A 15,732-nucleotide genomic window follows, 5' to 3' on the forward strand; every position below is an offset into this window, starting at 1 on the left:
TGTTAGGACACTACAAGTCGGTTTTCTCGTGAAAGCTTGTTAAAACACAAGAGGTGGAAGAAACACATTTGTTATTTCCAGTACCAAGCCAAACCCTTAACATTTAAAACATGGCATTTTAAAAATATAATATGGGTGAATGTGCTAGTAGGTGATATACCATTCATGTTAAAGTCGTATTTGTCTTGTGCGAGCAGAGTTATGGAGTTAAGCAGGTGTTTGTATGCCGATTTAATTGCAATTTGTGATTCCCTTCCTCCCCCCTTGGGTGCTGTGCTGAGTGTTTTTGTTAAAAGAAGGTCCCTGGTGGGTCTCTCGGCAGCAGAGCTGTAGGGAAGCGTTGAAATGAGTTGCTCTCTGCGCACAACAGGAGCGGTCGCCATTTAGTGCAGTGGGAAGGAGGCTGTCTTTAACCACTGAGGCTGTGGCAGTGGCTCAGGTGAATAGGCAGAAGCTCGAGGGCCTCCTTGGGGAATCGTTGTGAACAGCCGTCCTGATGTGCCAACAGATTCTGAGATGCTGGCCAATCCTTTGTAATGTGGATAGGTGGGTCTTCATCAGGTTGGCAGTTTAGAGATTTACTCAAAAGTCACTAGGTCCTGCATGCTCTAGTAATCACAAATGCCTTGATTTTCTCCTGTTATTGAATGGAGGCAGGAGAGGAGGTATTGTAAGGTTAGGAGCTAAAGCTAGGCCTAGCTTTTCATGTTAAGGTACATTTCAGGAAAGCCAAATTAAAAATACCGTGCAATAGCTTTACTTTATTTGCTCATTATAAAATTCAGAGTTTTTGGTCATGATCCAAATGCTGATGTAATCCTGTCAGAGCGGGGTTGTTCACCCTGAATACTTTCTCATTTATTGATCTAAAATGAGTTCCTGCCAGGCGTCAGCCCAGCAGAGTGGGGTGATGGAGGATTGGTACATTTAGTCCCAAGAAAGACCTCTTACACTGTAGCACAGTAGACCATTGCTTCTTTGCTTTACTGTATTTTCACAGTGCGCCCACAGTACAAACTGGTGGCACCAGCCTCAGCATTATTATGCAAATGTAGGCTTATGTCCAGAGCGATGCGAGTTATCCAGTAGAACTGAGAAGGCTTTTACTGAGAGAGCATTAAATAGAATGGACACCTGTAATCCTGGCTGCAGTTAACTGGCTCTGTCAAGATATCTTCTTACTTTTATGGCAGGTCTCTCATGTACCGTTTAATTTTGTTACTGAACGTGTCAACATTTTACAATCTGCTTCATCTACATTAAAACGCCCATGAGCATATCTAGAAAGCACGCATGAGCCTAGATCATGACAAAACTGCAAACACATGATGATCATTTTTTTTTAAACGATTCTGCTTAAAACTCTGCTGTGGATGGTAGACGCTGGTCTTGAAATCGGTGGATATGACATGTTTTTCTTTGTTCTGGGTGTGTCCCTGTGACCTTGTCATGGTATGAGATAAACACAGGGAGTACTTTTGAGAGGGGAAAGGGGGAGCAGTTAAGCTGAACACTTAACTGAAGCGGACTGGGCCGATGGTGACTGTGTAGAATGTCCTCATGTTTATGTGGAATGTTGAAACCGAAGGCCAGGCCATTGCAGCAGGGAGAATAGGAGCAGATTGTATTTACTGTAAGGTGCCTGTACTTAACATGTGAAGTGCTGCAGCAGGCCCCACCCAGGTCTTATGCCACAGTTTCCTGTTTGTAGTACTTGTGGCTTGGTACGTATATATAGAGGGAGGGATAGGAATAGAAATACGGCACTGTGTGAAAGGAGAGCAGCTGGCTTCAAAACAAATCTCTTCTAGGTGCTACATTGCATTAGAAATGTTCATGTAGGAGTTGCCGTTGAAAACATTAAACCTGGAGCTCTTTATTTCTGGAAATGGCAGTGGGAGAGACAGTTGGATATACATCTTAGTGGAAGTGTGTTTAAGCATGCTTTTCTTTTAAGGCACCCACATCTTGTGCTAAGCATGCTTTTGTATCTCTGCTCTCAGATCTTTTGTCTCAGTATAGGCATTAATGGGTAAAGTCGATCGCACCTCAGAAAAAGTTATCTGCCACCATCATTTTGAATATTCTGAAGGATTTCCTTCATTCTGCACGTCCAGTTTCAGTGGAACAGTGCAAGGGCTCCTGAGATGTGGGGCACAGTGTTTTAAAAATATTGAGAAACTACTGCCTTCTGAATAGCACTGCTGTTTCTTTGTTTTGGTGAAAACCGAACAGAAAAAAAACGTTCTCTGTGATCAAGCCTAATTAGACTAAAGGAACAGACCTGAAGTATGTTTCTCATTCTGTCTGTAGCTGTCATCATAAGCATTTTTAGTTTTTATCTTAGGTACTTTTGGTCATAATGTCTCCACGTTCTGCTGTGACACATAGCTGTTTTCGCAAATGTGAAAATACAAGCTATCTGCATTAGGTGTGCACAGTAGCCAATCAGCCAATTACTTGTTTAGTAATTTAAGTAATTAGGTCATTTTTTCTTCAGTTTTTTGGGGTTTGTATATTCCCATATTTTAATTGAAGAATTTTGCAACTTATAATTAGTTTCATCACTTTTATTGAAACTATTTTTACATTAAATTGTGTTAATACTGATTAACATATATTTATTTCAGGTATTTATCTGAAATTCTTAGCAGACCTGCCTGAACATTTAAAACACATGATTTCATTATCACAGCATGATAATAAAATTGAAGAAAAATTCTGCTTTTCCTCTTTGACCTGGGTGATCCATTTCTTTGTCAATGTGATCAAAGGGGAGTTTTTCCATGCTTCAGAATTTAACCGAAATATTAATTGTAGCCTTGATTTATGGGAAAGTGAATTAGGTATTAAGAAATGTTCTGAATGTCATTGCAATTATAACCAAATAATTTTCTGGACTGCGACCTCAGACTAAAGAGTGCTTTGGTGACGGCGGTAAGCTTCATGGACATGAATGAGTTAAAATACAGCAGCAATCCACTGCGTATGACGGGCAGCTGGAAGTGAGGAAGGGGGCCTTTAATTATTAAGTTCTCTCCAGAATCGGGGCTTCATGATTAATAAATGTCTCAGTATGGGAGAAAGCAGCATTTCAAACATTGGTCACTGTCTCCCCCAGCTAGCCACCCACCCACCCACCCACCTTTTTTGTAGCAGATGCAGTTTTATTTTAGTTTTTTTTCTTGCAATAAACAGTGTCCTTTCATGCACGTTGACAGAAATTAAGGATGTTTAATCTATAGGATAGAGAAAGTGCTGTACTTCTCATATGGGATGTTAAAACAATCTGGAAGGCCCAGCCTGAACAGAAAGGGTAGTGTGGTATTAGTATAGGACTCGAAAAATGTTGTAGACTTAACATTTAGAAGTCCCGTTTTGCAAAGTACATTTCTCTTTTGAATGTTCCTTCTTTCTATTGACATGGAAGGCAAGGAATCCCCTTTCCAGTTAATTCTGGTGATAATCGGAGAAATAGTTGTGCTGGTATAACCGTAACCATTATAACTGTAGGGACTGACTTAGTGGCAGTCAATATTGAGGTAACTTGGGGAGATGTGGCTTGGATTCAGTTTGTTATACAGTTTTTGCAGAGTAATTTCTTCAAAGGTTACCAAACCCTTTTCCCCTCTTCAGTGGGAGTTAATTAGCAGCTCTCCTCCTGAATGTCCTTTACTAGTTCAGTCTCATTAGTGTAATCTCTGTCTGTCCTGTGACCTAGCCAGATCTCCAATCTTCTTTGGTTCTTGTTAATATCTCAATGTCCTGTTGCTGTGTTGAGGTACACCTTGCACTTCTTTATTGTGTGATGAGAGTGTCTGTATTCCCAGCACAGAGCACTGCAATGCTTACCTCCCTGGGTGCTGGTCCCCCCTGAAAAATTTGTGCAGGTTTCTAATATTAAACTATTTGAGAAAATCGTGGGAATGGATTCCAGGATGTTCGTGGTTCTGCAGGCCATTGGCATGCTTTGCATATTTTGCTAATTTCTCCATCTGATTAGTGTATTAATGGATGTAGGCTACACAACAGATTGAAACATTTTGATCAAATTGATTCCCTGTAAAGTTGTCATAAAGGAGAACCTTATGAATGAGTTACTCAGATTAATTCCAAGTAGTTTAGAAAATGCAATTTCTACCATTTAGAAGGGGGTGGTTCTGGGGGGAGATGGGGTTCTGTTTGCCAGTAAATGTAGAAATAGCTGGAGGAAATGTATTAACTGTTTTCACCAGAAGTGATTTCTCCTTTGAATGTTTCATGTTCCATTCTTCTTTGCAATGTCAGTATGCAAAACAATGTGTTCCTCATTTTTAACTTCCAGTAAAGGCAGTTCACTATCAGTGAGCATGGTTTAGACAGCTTTCAGTTAGAACAGGAGTCGCATTAATCTCAAGCAACCTTTTAACATTTTCCCAAAAAATGTAATTTTGGATATTTTACTTAAACAGCATTGATAGTGAAATAAAACTACTCAGCCCTTCCCAAAAGCTGAAGACAAATGGAAGGATATAGACTATTGATTGCCAAATATTGAACTGATAGTAAAATGTTCTGTTCTGTTTATAATGCACTTTTTTGCCTTTATAATACTGAACAGATGTACTCTTGAAATGTAGTAGTGCTGAATTCCTAGACATTGCTCAACCTGAGAATTTATCTGTTACACTTTTGTGCTGGATCTCCATTCCAGTTTGTCAGAAAGGCTAGCTTGAAAGCATCTTTTTAAATCATATATTGAAATGTTTTCCTAAGCTTGTGTTTGAACTGGATGTTTTACGTTTTTTTGTAACTGTTATATCGTAATGTGCCCAGGAAGTGCTGTGCTTGAAAGTACAAATAATATTGAGCAGGGTGTGGTTGTATAGATGTACACTCACTGCTCAGGGAATGTCTGTGTAACAGCAGCCATTTTACTTGAAAATAGTGGTATGTACTGGCATCATGGGCATGTGAGTGGACATTGGGAAGACTTCAAACAGCAAGTGGTACAGAACTTTGGATTTAATTGTGTTTTATGTTATGGTTGAGCATTGTATACAATAAAACACTTATATTAACTTCTAGGCAGGAAATTGTCTAGTAGAAACTACTGACATGCAGTGACACTAGGACCCAATTGGCACCCTGTGATTTTCAGGTGAAATGGATTTACAGCTGCAGAAATTTTTTTAAAGGTTATTTCAATACTTCCTAGCCACCCTATATTTCGTATGTTTGTAGTTTGAGAGGGGGGATGTGGTCAGGAGATGAATTGGCAGTTCCTTTATCTAGCAAGGGAGGGTCCCTCAAAACGAGTCTTTTTCTGGAATGAAAGCAATCCGTTGCTGTCAATGCCAGAAGCCAGAAAACAAAAAAAATTAAAAATGATCTGGTGTGGTCTCCATTGATGGTTTCAGTAGAATTGAATTTCACTTCCTTTTCCACTTCTCATAGTATTGTACCTAAGATGGCAGATATGATAGGGAGTTACTGGAAAATCTGAAGTCTGCTTCCCTTCTATTGCCTGTGTGCCATGAGCTGCCTATCTAAAAATAGACTGACTATAAAGTAGGTTGTACATAAGTAGTCTGAATTGCTATGAATGTGGTTTGGTGCTGTGGGTGAGCGTGCAGAAGGAAAACAAATCTAAAAATCTTGAACAGGGACATTTTCAGTCTCCTAAAATTCTCTTCTGTAGTTTAACATTGTTTTTTTTTTTTAAAGGATATTGTTTGTTGGTTTTGCTGGAACTGTTAATCGATGCCCCTTGCCCCCACCGCTTAAATTCTGGGTGGCTTTGTTTTAATTGCCTCTGTACACGAGACCAGAGTTGTGCTTAAGGCAGTGTCCAGGTCATCCAGGTTGCAAGGAGAACGCTAAGTGGTCCTGACAGCACGGCACCCTTCAGTTAGGAGTAAGCATGCAGAGAGGGAGAAGGCGAATTAACTACATTACTATGACATATTTCTGTCGACAAGATTATGGGATTTGGGATCACTGCCTAGATAGACCCAGTTACCGGTGTTGGCCAATCAGTTGGCAGAGTTCAGCGAAAAAGGTGGTTAGGTGTTGTGCTAGTGAAGTTGTTAATTCAAAAGGATTTCAGTCAAGGAAGGCACAGGACCAAATTGAAAGTAAGGTAAGGGCTCTGTGCAAGCTACAGCTAAGGATGAGCTCCTTTTCAACGTTGTGCTTTATGCAATTTCATGATGACTATCATCTGTGCAGAACCTAAAACAATAGTATAGCAATTATTGATGGACTTCTTGTCAGCTTTCTGAAAGGGAAAGTGTTAGGAACGCCCTAGAACATTTCTGGAATGTGGACAAAGGATTTAAATTTACATGAAATGAAGAACAAATTTCAAAGACTGGTACTGGGCTGGTCGTTAATTTTATGAGAAATTCAAACTGTATAGGTATATCTTCAGCAGACAATTTAATGAGTAGTGTGCATGTTTCAGTAGCTATTGTCCTGCTTTTACAAGTCAACAAAGTATACTAGATATTGGTAGAAAGCCTTTATCTTTGAAATTTCGGGACTGGTGTTCTCTGGTGCTTTTGAATAGTCTTATTCTTTATGGACAAAAAGTTTGTCAAGGCAAGGATATTGAATTTTGGCTCGAGCATCAAATCTGTTTATAATAGCAGCCACTGTTAGAGAACAGCCTATTTGTTCTCTTTGTGATTCAGATGAAAGTGGTAGTGTGACAGGCTGGCTGAGGCATGGGTTGTCACTGCCTCTGGGTAATTTGTCTCCATTTTATATTAGTTTTATAAGAAGTTACAAATGAGAGGAGGCCACGTGGCTTATCTAGCCTGTTTGATAGTTATTAGCAAATTGATCAGAAAATCACATCCGACCTTTGCTTGAAAGAAGCCAGGGTATTGGCTTCAGCCTTGGCTGGGAAGCTTGTTCCAGACTCCTGCAGACCATAACATACTCCACAATTTCTAAAAAAAGTTTCTTTCCAAACATTGCAAGATAAAGTGGAGTGTGATACAAGTCAGCTTCACTGTTTATACAGGGTGGTGCCTGAAGGGGAGGGTGATTGTTTGTACAGAGATCTGGGCTAATAGAAGATGGTGCAAAGTGATGTTTCGTATCATAATAAATGATCAGACCTGCCTTGTTCTGTGAAACAGAAGTAAACTTAACTTCATTGGTTAGTTTTCTGTTCTTTAACTCATGAAGTTATTCTATATTTAGGGTCTTCTGGCATTAGAACTGGATATGTCAAGACTGCCTTACTTCAGTTGTGGAATCCCTTTAAGTGGTTACCAGAAGGGCAGTCTAAAAATATGAATGCTGCTTCATTTGGCCTTCTACATGGTCAACTAAATTATTTCAAGAGGTGTGAAAGTTGGGATAAACTTGCATATTAAACGTTAAAGAACTGCGGGCATGCACACAACAGAGAGCACTGGGATCTGAATTAGCTCTTAAATTTGGAAGGACAGCATGGCAGTGCTGTGGTACTTGTGTAGACTTGTTAAGATTATAAGAACTTGCTATAAAGATACAGGAAGTTTCTTCCATTTGAATGTTTTTGACGGTCTGCTCATGACAGGATTTTTTTTAGGGTGAGTGAAAGTGATGGGGTTAAGAGAGAGTGGACCAGAGGATTAGGGTCAGAAGGATAGCCGATGCTTCGGGATCATCAGCAGGTTTTGTCTTAACCGGATTTGGCTCGAGGAGCTGATTCAACTCTGTCCCGGGATTATGGGTGACATTGGCCCAAGAGGCTGCAGATGAGGGGCTGGCTTGGTAGTGAGCAAAACACCAGAACCTCCAGTTCAGGTGAGCTTTTCTGCAACCTGCAGCCCTCCTGACCAACAGCAAGCCTTCTCATAGCACCTGGGGGGAAAGGTACTGCACTTTTTTTTAGCATACATCGTTCCATCTGCGGTTTATTGAGAATTTAACTGTTTTCAGGACTGTTATTGCAATGCCGGTTTAGTTTTGGGATAAACTTTAGCCCAGCATTTTGTACTTGAATGGAATTGCATTACATACCATTTGTTTTAACAGTCATTTAGTTACCTGTGAACTAGTAGTTTACCAGCTATGGTTTGCAATGCAACAGGGTATTTTGGTGTGTTTACTACTGTGATAAAGATCAAGATTAAGGGAAAGAAATGTTGATTAGCACAAGAACAGCAACTGTAGTTGGTTGCTAGGTAACTGTAGCACAGATACTCCAGCTCACATCTTGGGTTTCCTAAAGGGATACACACAAGGACTGAGTGTTGTCAAATATTTGTGAAAATCCGTTCGATTCATGTATGTTATATCAATTATGAAAAAGAAGAGTCCTGTCTTTTCTAGTTCACTTCTGGTTTATATTTGCTGTTGTCTGAAGTGGGAACTTTAATGGATAACCTTGATGTCTAGTTGCAGCTGGATGGTTGTAGTATCAAGCTGTCGTGGATGATTTATGAAATGAAAGTAATTCATTTTGTTTGAGCAAGTTTCTGTCACCTCCCGCTGTCTCGGGGATCTGAAATATTTGTTTGTTTGGGCCAGAAATGGAGCAATTCCTTTCTGCACAGAAACAAAACTGACACAGTGCTTCACTGTGCACTTTATCTACTGCACACTTAAATGTCTATTCAAATAAGTGATGCTTAATTGAATCTGGTTTTCAGAAATTGCTGCTTTGATTCGCAGTGTTCATTGTAGACTAAAATGAGATTGAGCCCTATAGAGTAATTGTAATGCAGAAAGACAGATTACTTTGACCACTACAAAGAATTGTTTAGGCGGAAAATGTTTCCTTTTATTGAACCCTTAGTGAACTATTAAAATGCACGATGCTGAGAAGGTGTATTTGTGTTATTACAGTGATGGAACAGATGGACCTGTGCTGAAAAGGATTTTGACTTTCTGATGGCACCAATTTTGTTCCAAGTTGATTTGATTGAATTTTAGCCACCGTTAACATCAGAACAATTGTCACCTTGCATTTTGTACTGCTTTTATCAGGCAGCGGGAGGCTAAATTTGATGGAAAATAGCTTAACTAGCCTATTGCAGCTAACATTTACCACTAATGCTTAGCAATGAACAGTACTCAATTAGTAATACTTCTGCTTCACAAGTTATTGGGGTATATATTTAGTTAAAGGATGAGATTGTGTGTTTTGTCGTTGCGCAGTAATGGCGCTGAAGTTTATTGGGAATGTGCCTTTGCTGACTAATGCATGAAGCCGTCTTCTCTCCCTTCCAGATCTGTGAGTGTCCCGGCGGCAGGAGTGAAGCGCACCGTTTAGGAGAGGAAAATGAGCGAACTCGACCAGCTACGCCAGGAGGCTGAGCAGCTCAAGAACCAGATCAGAGTACGTACAGCGCAGCCCCGTTTCTCTGCACAAATACTCCGAGGCCTTGTGCTTCTGGGTGTGCCTCTGCATCAGTTCCTTTTCTTTTATCATCTCGATGGCCGGTTATTGTGTGTGAGGCCATGTAGCTGTGCAAACCCTTAGCTTCTTGTAGTGGGCCTGGATTTGCACAAGCAGCTACAGTCCAAGCTTGTAGCTGGGCGTCTCTTCTCTGAAAGCCTCTTAAGGGCTGGGCAGTTCAGGGCTCTCTTCTGTAGATGTTCGTAAAGGATTCTGTGCAGTGGCATAGCATTTCTCTTGTCTGTATAAACCACACTGCTTTCTCTATGACCTAAGTGAGACTTTTACCCAGTGGTGTAGCAGTGACAGCTGGGTGCTGACCATGCCACTAGCTTTCTCCTTTCAGAATAAGGTCTGATTGTTCCCTGTAGCAGGAGTTTTTGTTCCCTTTGTTCCTAAAATATAGGAGAGCATTGGAAGCTAAAAAAAAAATGGTTATGATGGGAACTTTTCTTGTTCTTAATCATCAGTAAAGTACAGATAGTTCTTGATTTAAATGGGGATGTCTTCCTCAAATTCAAATTTTAAACGAATTCCCTATAAGAATGAATGTAAAATGGGTGGAGAAATGTCTCAATAAAGTTACATTTATTCATGTAAGCTATTTATTTATACAGTTGTTACAAGTCACTGTTAAACAGTTTAGCAAGTAAAACGTGAAGGAATTACATAGTGGTGGGTGGTGAACGGTAAGGAAAATGGCTTTATTTTGAAGTATTGTAAGTAACATTACAGTTTCTTTCCTTTTGTAGGACTCAAGGTGAATTGTTTTTTTGACTTAGTTTTTATCTGTTGAGTCTTGGAACAGTTGCCAGCTTTTCAAAATGATTGGGTATGCTCATCTTAACGTACTTGCACTAACAGTGCATTTATCTGCTTCTCCACTTCATCACACCTCAACACAAAAAATAACACGTTTCGTACTATTGGTGAAGGTTTTGTTAACAGAAAGAACGTGTAAAGAAAAGTGCGTTCATTCATGTTGAGCTTACGGCATCGGCGGTGTCCGATGAATCTCCATCAGTATGGGGCACCAACATGCATTTAGGTTTCTTTTAGCAGGACTTATCACAAACACTTTTGCTTGATTTTACACGTTATTTTTACTTCACACCTCAGTCAGATTGTGCAGGCTTTTGAAACCTTTTGGTCCCGTGATGAAATCCATCAGAAGCGTTGTTTTAACATGTTATTTACCCATTCTCTGCATTGGATTTAGCACGGTAGGTTACTTTGTTTTAGGGTTCCTTTGGTTTTATTTCAGGTTTTTAAACGTTTTGTAGTTATGTTGTAAGCATGGGATAATAGTGGCTGAAAGAACACAGAGGCAAAGACTGCCCAGCTGCCTGTGTGTCACCCAAGTGCTACTATTCATCCTGTTGTGCAGCTGGGTCAGTACAGCCTAGATTGTCTCCAGCACTGCGAGGTTGTCTGTTTCTGGCAATGGCCAGTGGTGTAAATCGAGAACTACCTGTAGATTCATTTTGTTGTTTTGTTTCAAATTGCCATGTGGATATGCAAAGGACATTTTTTTAAAGCCCAGTCCTTCTCAGGTAAAATACTTCTTATGCATGTACAAAAATGTACTCAGACCTACACAATCTGCCTTTTTTAAAACTCAAGGTTCTCTTCTGTTTCTGGCAAATGTCACTTCGGTTATCTCTGTTATAATACCTCGGCTTTAAGCATTAGATACTTCAGCTATCTTAACAGTTTTGGAGCAGATTCATAGCAGAAGAAATGTTCCCAAGCTTCTTGAAAGTCCTTTATCAAAAAATCTTTTTAACATTTTTAAAACCTATTTAAAAATAGGTTGTAGTACTTTATTTTAGAGGTAACTTGTAAGTAATGTTCTAGTTGTCCATGAGTGACATTAGCATTAAACAAATCACAGGCCATATAAAGACTGTATGTGTGTTAGCCATTTGGTAACAGTGATCATGTATTTCTCCATGATGAAATATTGAAACAAAAGCTCGAAAGGGAGGTTTGACCTCAAGAGAACCTAGTTCTAGGAAAGGTCACTAGTGCATCCTTCCTCGCTGCTTGAGTGTCGAATTGGGTGTTGCTCCTCCCATGCCCATGTGCTAGTTGTCATGTCTGGCGAGGCTTTGTGTAATACACGGGGGGTTGAATAATGTCACATAGGACAGGATTAGAAGATGACTTGTTTGTTTTGGAAAAAGGTTGTCAGTTAATTGTACCTGCTTTTGTGTCGTTAGTATTACATGGTCCCTGACCTGCGATTGTTTTAAAATAACACCAGACCCTCTTCGTATTTAACCATATTTAACGTTTGCCCTATAAATGTATCGGACTGACTGGGCTTGATTTCTTCTTTCATGTTAAGAACATAAAGATAATCATTTTAACAATACTGTATTGTTTTTTGGTCTCATCGGTTCACTTTTTGGAGATTTTAGCTTGCTTTTCACGGTCATTTCAATTAAATGTATTCCGGCTTTGGGGAAATTGTATACGTGGTGTTTGTATTGCGTTACAGCCCCACAGGCACAAATTGAAACGGCTTAATGTCAAACAGTTTCCAAGGTTTCTTTTTACTGCAGGCTGGGTGGGGTTCTCAGATTTATGATTTCCATTGTTTACGAAATGTCCAGGTTGGATACACAAATTTGTCTTTGCCTAAACTGTTTTTTTACCACTTGTTGCTTGACTACTAAATTTATGGCTTTAACATTTTACTTATTTAGAACATCTGTCTGTATGTTTAACAAAAAAGCCTCCACCATTGACACCACACCAGATACTCTTATTAATTCTCTGTTGCATTCATTTAGCATTTTTTATCACAAAGGATCCCAAAGCACAGAAGTGCAGTGCCCATTGTGGTGATAGATGCTCGTCAAGCCAGTTGCAGAAAATTTTGACCTATAAAAAATAACGGTGTTAGTCACGGCAGGACATCATTTCCTTGTCTGCTTTGCAAAACCTTAGCTCTTGACTGCAGAAAAGTCAAGGAGTGTATTTCATTTCTGATTTCCTCCAACATTATTCTGTGCCAGTGGAACCCAAACTTCACCAGATTAATGGGAGTGAATGAAAGTTCACGATTTTTCTTCTGTTCAAATTTCCGTGAGCAGATTTATTCAAAAACGTTAGAATTGGAAAGTTAATCTAAACAAAATAGAGTGGAGTGGAGATTTTATGCAGGTCCTGCTGTGTATTTGCAGCTGGAAAAGAGCCAAGCAGGATGAGACCTGCCCTGTGTTAGCCAAACAAAGACAGAGGTTTATATTAGAGTTTCTTTTTCATATGGTAGATGTCTTAAGAATGAAAGCCAAAGGAAGCCGAAATCAAGATGTGCTTTAAAAAATTGGTAAACAAGTCCTGATGAGTAATCTTTCCATCTACAATGTGCAGTACTAAGATCTATCTGTGCTTTGCCATGATGATCATGAATGTCCAATATATCCAGCTTAACTTCAATCATGTAGAATTGGTAGTGAGGTTTTAGATTTTTGTACTTAGTTTTCATTTTGAGTAGGGAGCATTGTTGCTACCCCATACCTACCAATGAACCCGACATCTGCTATGACCTGGCTGTAAATGTTTTTTTTTAACTCGGAATTGACACAGTGCTCTTCTTTTCCTTGCAGGATGCCAGGAAAGCTTGTGCAGATGCCACTTTGTCGCAGGTAAACAAACTTCTGGCTATATCCCACCAAGATTATCCCCCTTTTAAATCAATGTTAGAAATGTAACCTAGAGCCTGCTGTTGGCTGTTAGAGTCTTTGTGCAGATATGTCTAGAAGAGAGGATTAAATAAAGTCAGGTCTGGGCAATGAATCCTGTTGCAGGTTACCATCTTGCATTCTGGTTATGTTAATTCTTGTTACAGCTGAGGTAAAAAGTGATTGCATGTATATGGCTGTGCACTTATCAAGTTATGATAGATGAAGAATTTGACACCTGTAAAAGTTTTTGTATAAGGGAAGGGTATGATCTGTGAATTACATGAAAATTGTAAACTGCAAATGACAATGTGGCAAGTTACTAAAAATGTACTATGTGTCTTGTCATCTGATGGAGTTCAGCAGATATTGCATATCTTTAGTGCCCAGAACGTGGAGTGGTAGATCTCATACACTGTGCTGTCAAGAAGGCTTTTCAGACAGGCTACGTTTTATACCTCTCTTTAGTGGTTCGTTCATGATGTGGTCATCAGTGCGAGGTTAAATGTCTGTTTTGCAGCTGTTACTTGACGTAAACGTATAGTGTCATTTTTTAAGTTACAACTAAAATTACAGAAAATTATTCAAACATAAATCACTAGTAGTTATTAGATTTATTTTATTTCATGTGAATTTACAACCAAGTACTAACAACGATCATATTAGAATAGTTAATTCATTTTAATGTTTGGTTTCATACATCTGAAAGTTCAGTAATCGAGGAACCTTTATTGTAACTACCCTTATGGGATTGTCATGTTGGTGCATTTGGTAAAATAACCAGTTGCAAGTGATAAATGGATTCCTTTTCTTCACAGATATGAAAGTTAAAATTTGATTCTGAAAGTGCTTACAGAGGAACTTAGGATGTGTCTAGGAATATTTAGAACCCCCCATCTGTTACGGGTCAGTTAAAATGATCATTGACCTTTCACCTGTGCTGTGTTCTCATGAGTGAGCATTATGGTCTTTTCACATGCCAGTTGTGTTTCCTGGTCAGCTGTGAATGGTGAGGATCGGGTGTTTGATAACGCAAGCAGTATAGGCACCTCACCTTCACAAGCCCATAACTAAATACCATTTTTATGTTACTTTATGTAATTGTGAAGGGTACGATTACAACGCTTTCTGTTTTCAATTTTAAATTAGCGCTCCGTATCGGTTCACTTCAGCCTATTCTTACAGCTAGAACTTCAGTATTGTCTTCACAACATTATTAGCCCGGTTTGTTTGTTAATATCTGGATCTGGATAATGACATACAAGATGGTTGAATCTTTTTTGCAAACGCAAAAAAATATATATTCCCTTTGGAAACTTTATATTGTGCTTGAGTGGCAGTGAAATGTTCTTTTTTTCTTATAGATTACAGCTAACATTGATCCTGTTGGCCGAATTCAAATGCGCACTAGACGAACACTGAGGGGTCATCTGGCTAAAATTTATGCCATGCACTGGGGCACTGATTCTAGGTAAGTTTTTAATTGTACATTCAGATTGTCCTTTTTTTAACATAGCTACTACCCATTTAGCCATTTCCAGTTGCCTCTATTCTCAGCACACAACTCCTGTACCTGTGTAAAATGAGGAAGGACTAACAGGCATCTCCAAATTGTCCACTCGTTTAATTAAACATCAGGTTTTACAGCGGTTTCTGGTGGTTGTGCTATTTGAAGGAAGGGCGATGCCCTACATTGACATTGCCTGTTGCATGGTTCACTGCTACAATCATTGAGAATCGCGACCCTGTCCATGGCTTTGCTGAACTAGTTTCTGCATACCTGTTTGGGGAAATCAAGTCTTTTGTAGGATAGTATGGTGTACTTTTTGTAACCCAGATTTGGTGGTGTACTTAATGGGGTTTAGATTTTTTTCTGCTCTAATAACCTAAAGAAGTGCACAACGAGTCTGAGACACGTCTGCTGTGGAGATGCTAGCAGAACAATTGCCAAGGCTGCTGTTGGTGAGCCAAGATTAGCAGACTAGCCTCTCCAAGCAAGATTTGCCCCACCAGTACCATTTGGACCACAGGATCACAAATGGCAGAATCCAGGGTGCTGGCCAATTCAATTAACTTTCAAAGAAGTCACTGAGTCTCAATGTATTAGGTTTTATCTTTGTCACATAGCATTATCAATTGGTAACTGTAAATGATCCTATAATGGAAAGTCCCAATTCATGTTAGATTCTTTAAATCCACATTTTTTGTTTAATGATACATTCATACAATACAAAGTTGCATATACAGGCTTTTATCAGGATTATAAATAAAGTTGGGCAAAGGCAAAAGGTAATAGTCACAGCTGGTCAAATTTCAGTTTCTTGCCTGCATAGAACATAAAATGTTCTTTAAATTTTAAATGAGTCAAAACTGCCCCATATAGAGTGGGTCCCAAAAATGTCTTATTTAAATTGGTATGGTCTGGGAGTCTTGCTGGTGGAAAGGCACACTGTGGGCTAAGAAAATGCTGAATTTCTTTATTCTGTCTTAAGATGCCATTTTTTTTCTGCACAATAGAGTTAGATTAGCTTTACTAAAATCTTAGAATTTCTATAGCTTTGGTTTTCATATGCAATAATAATGTCAGTGCTGTTCTGTTATTATTCTGTTAAATATTGCTATTCAAGTTCTGAATGATATTGCTTTCCTCTGACATGGTTG

General features: G+C 39.2%; 1 protein-coding gene across 4 annotated transcripts in view; it reads left to right on the forward strand.

The window, feature by feature from the left end:
• Positions 1–15,732, forward strand: part of gnb1a (guanine nucleotide binding protein (G protein), beta polypeptide 1a) — a 50,137-nt gene that overhangs the window by 22,482 nt on the left and 11,923 nt on the right. Inside the window, exons 1-4 of one of the 4 annotated variants that reach the window (XM_088937868.1) lie at positions 6,035–6,121; positions 9,211–9,319; positions 12,997–13,035; positions 14,436–14,542. In XM_088937868.1, the coding sequence (XP_088793994.1) occupies positions 9,263–9,319; positions 12,997–13,035; positions 14,436–14,542 (203 nt within the window). In that variant the 5' untranslated portion in view covers positions 6,035–6,121; positions 9,211–9,262. Of the gene's footprint in view, positions 1–6,034; positions 6,122–7,748; positions 7,852–9,210; positions 9,320–12,996; positions 13,036–14,435; positions 14,543–15,732 lie in introns of those variants that run through there. The other 3 variants (XM_088937870.1, XM_088937869.1, XM_088937867.1) reach the window with 3 other exon arrangements.

Source organism: Atractosteus spatula, chromosome 20, assembly GCF_055471065.1.
Source record: "Atractosteus spatula isolate fAtrSpa1 chromosome 20, fAtrSpa1.hap1, whole genome shotgun sequence".
NCBI lineage: Eukaryota > Metazoa > Chordata > Actinopteri > Semionotiformes > Lepisosteidae > Atractosteus > Atractosteus spatula.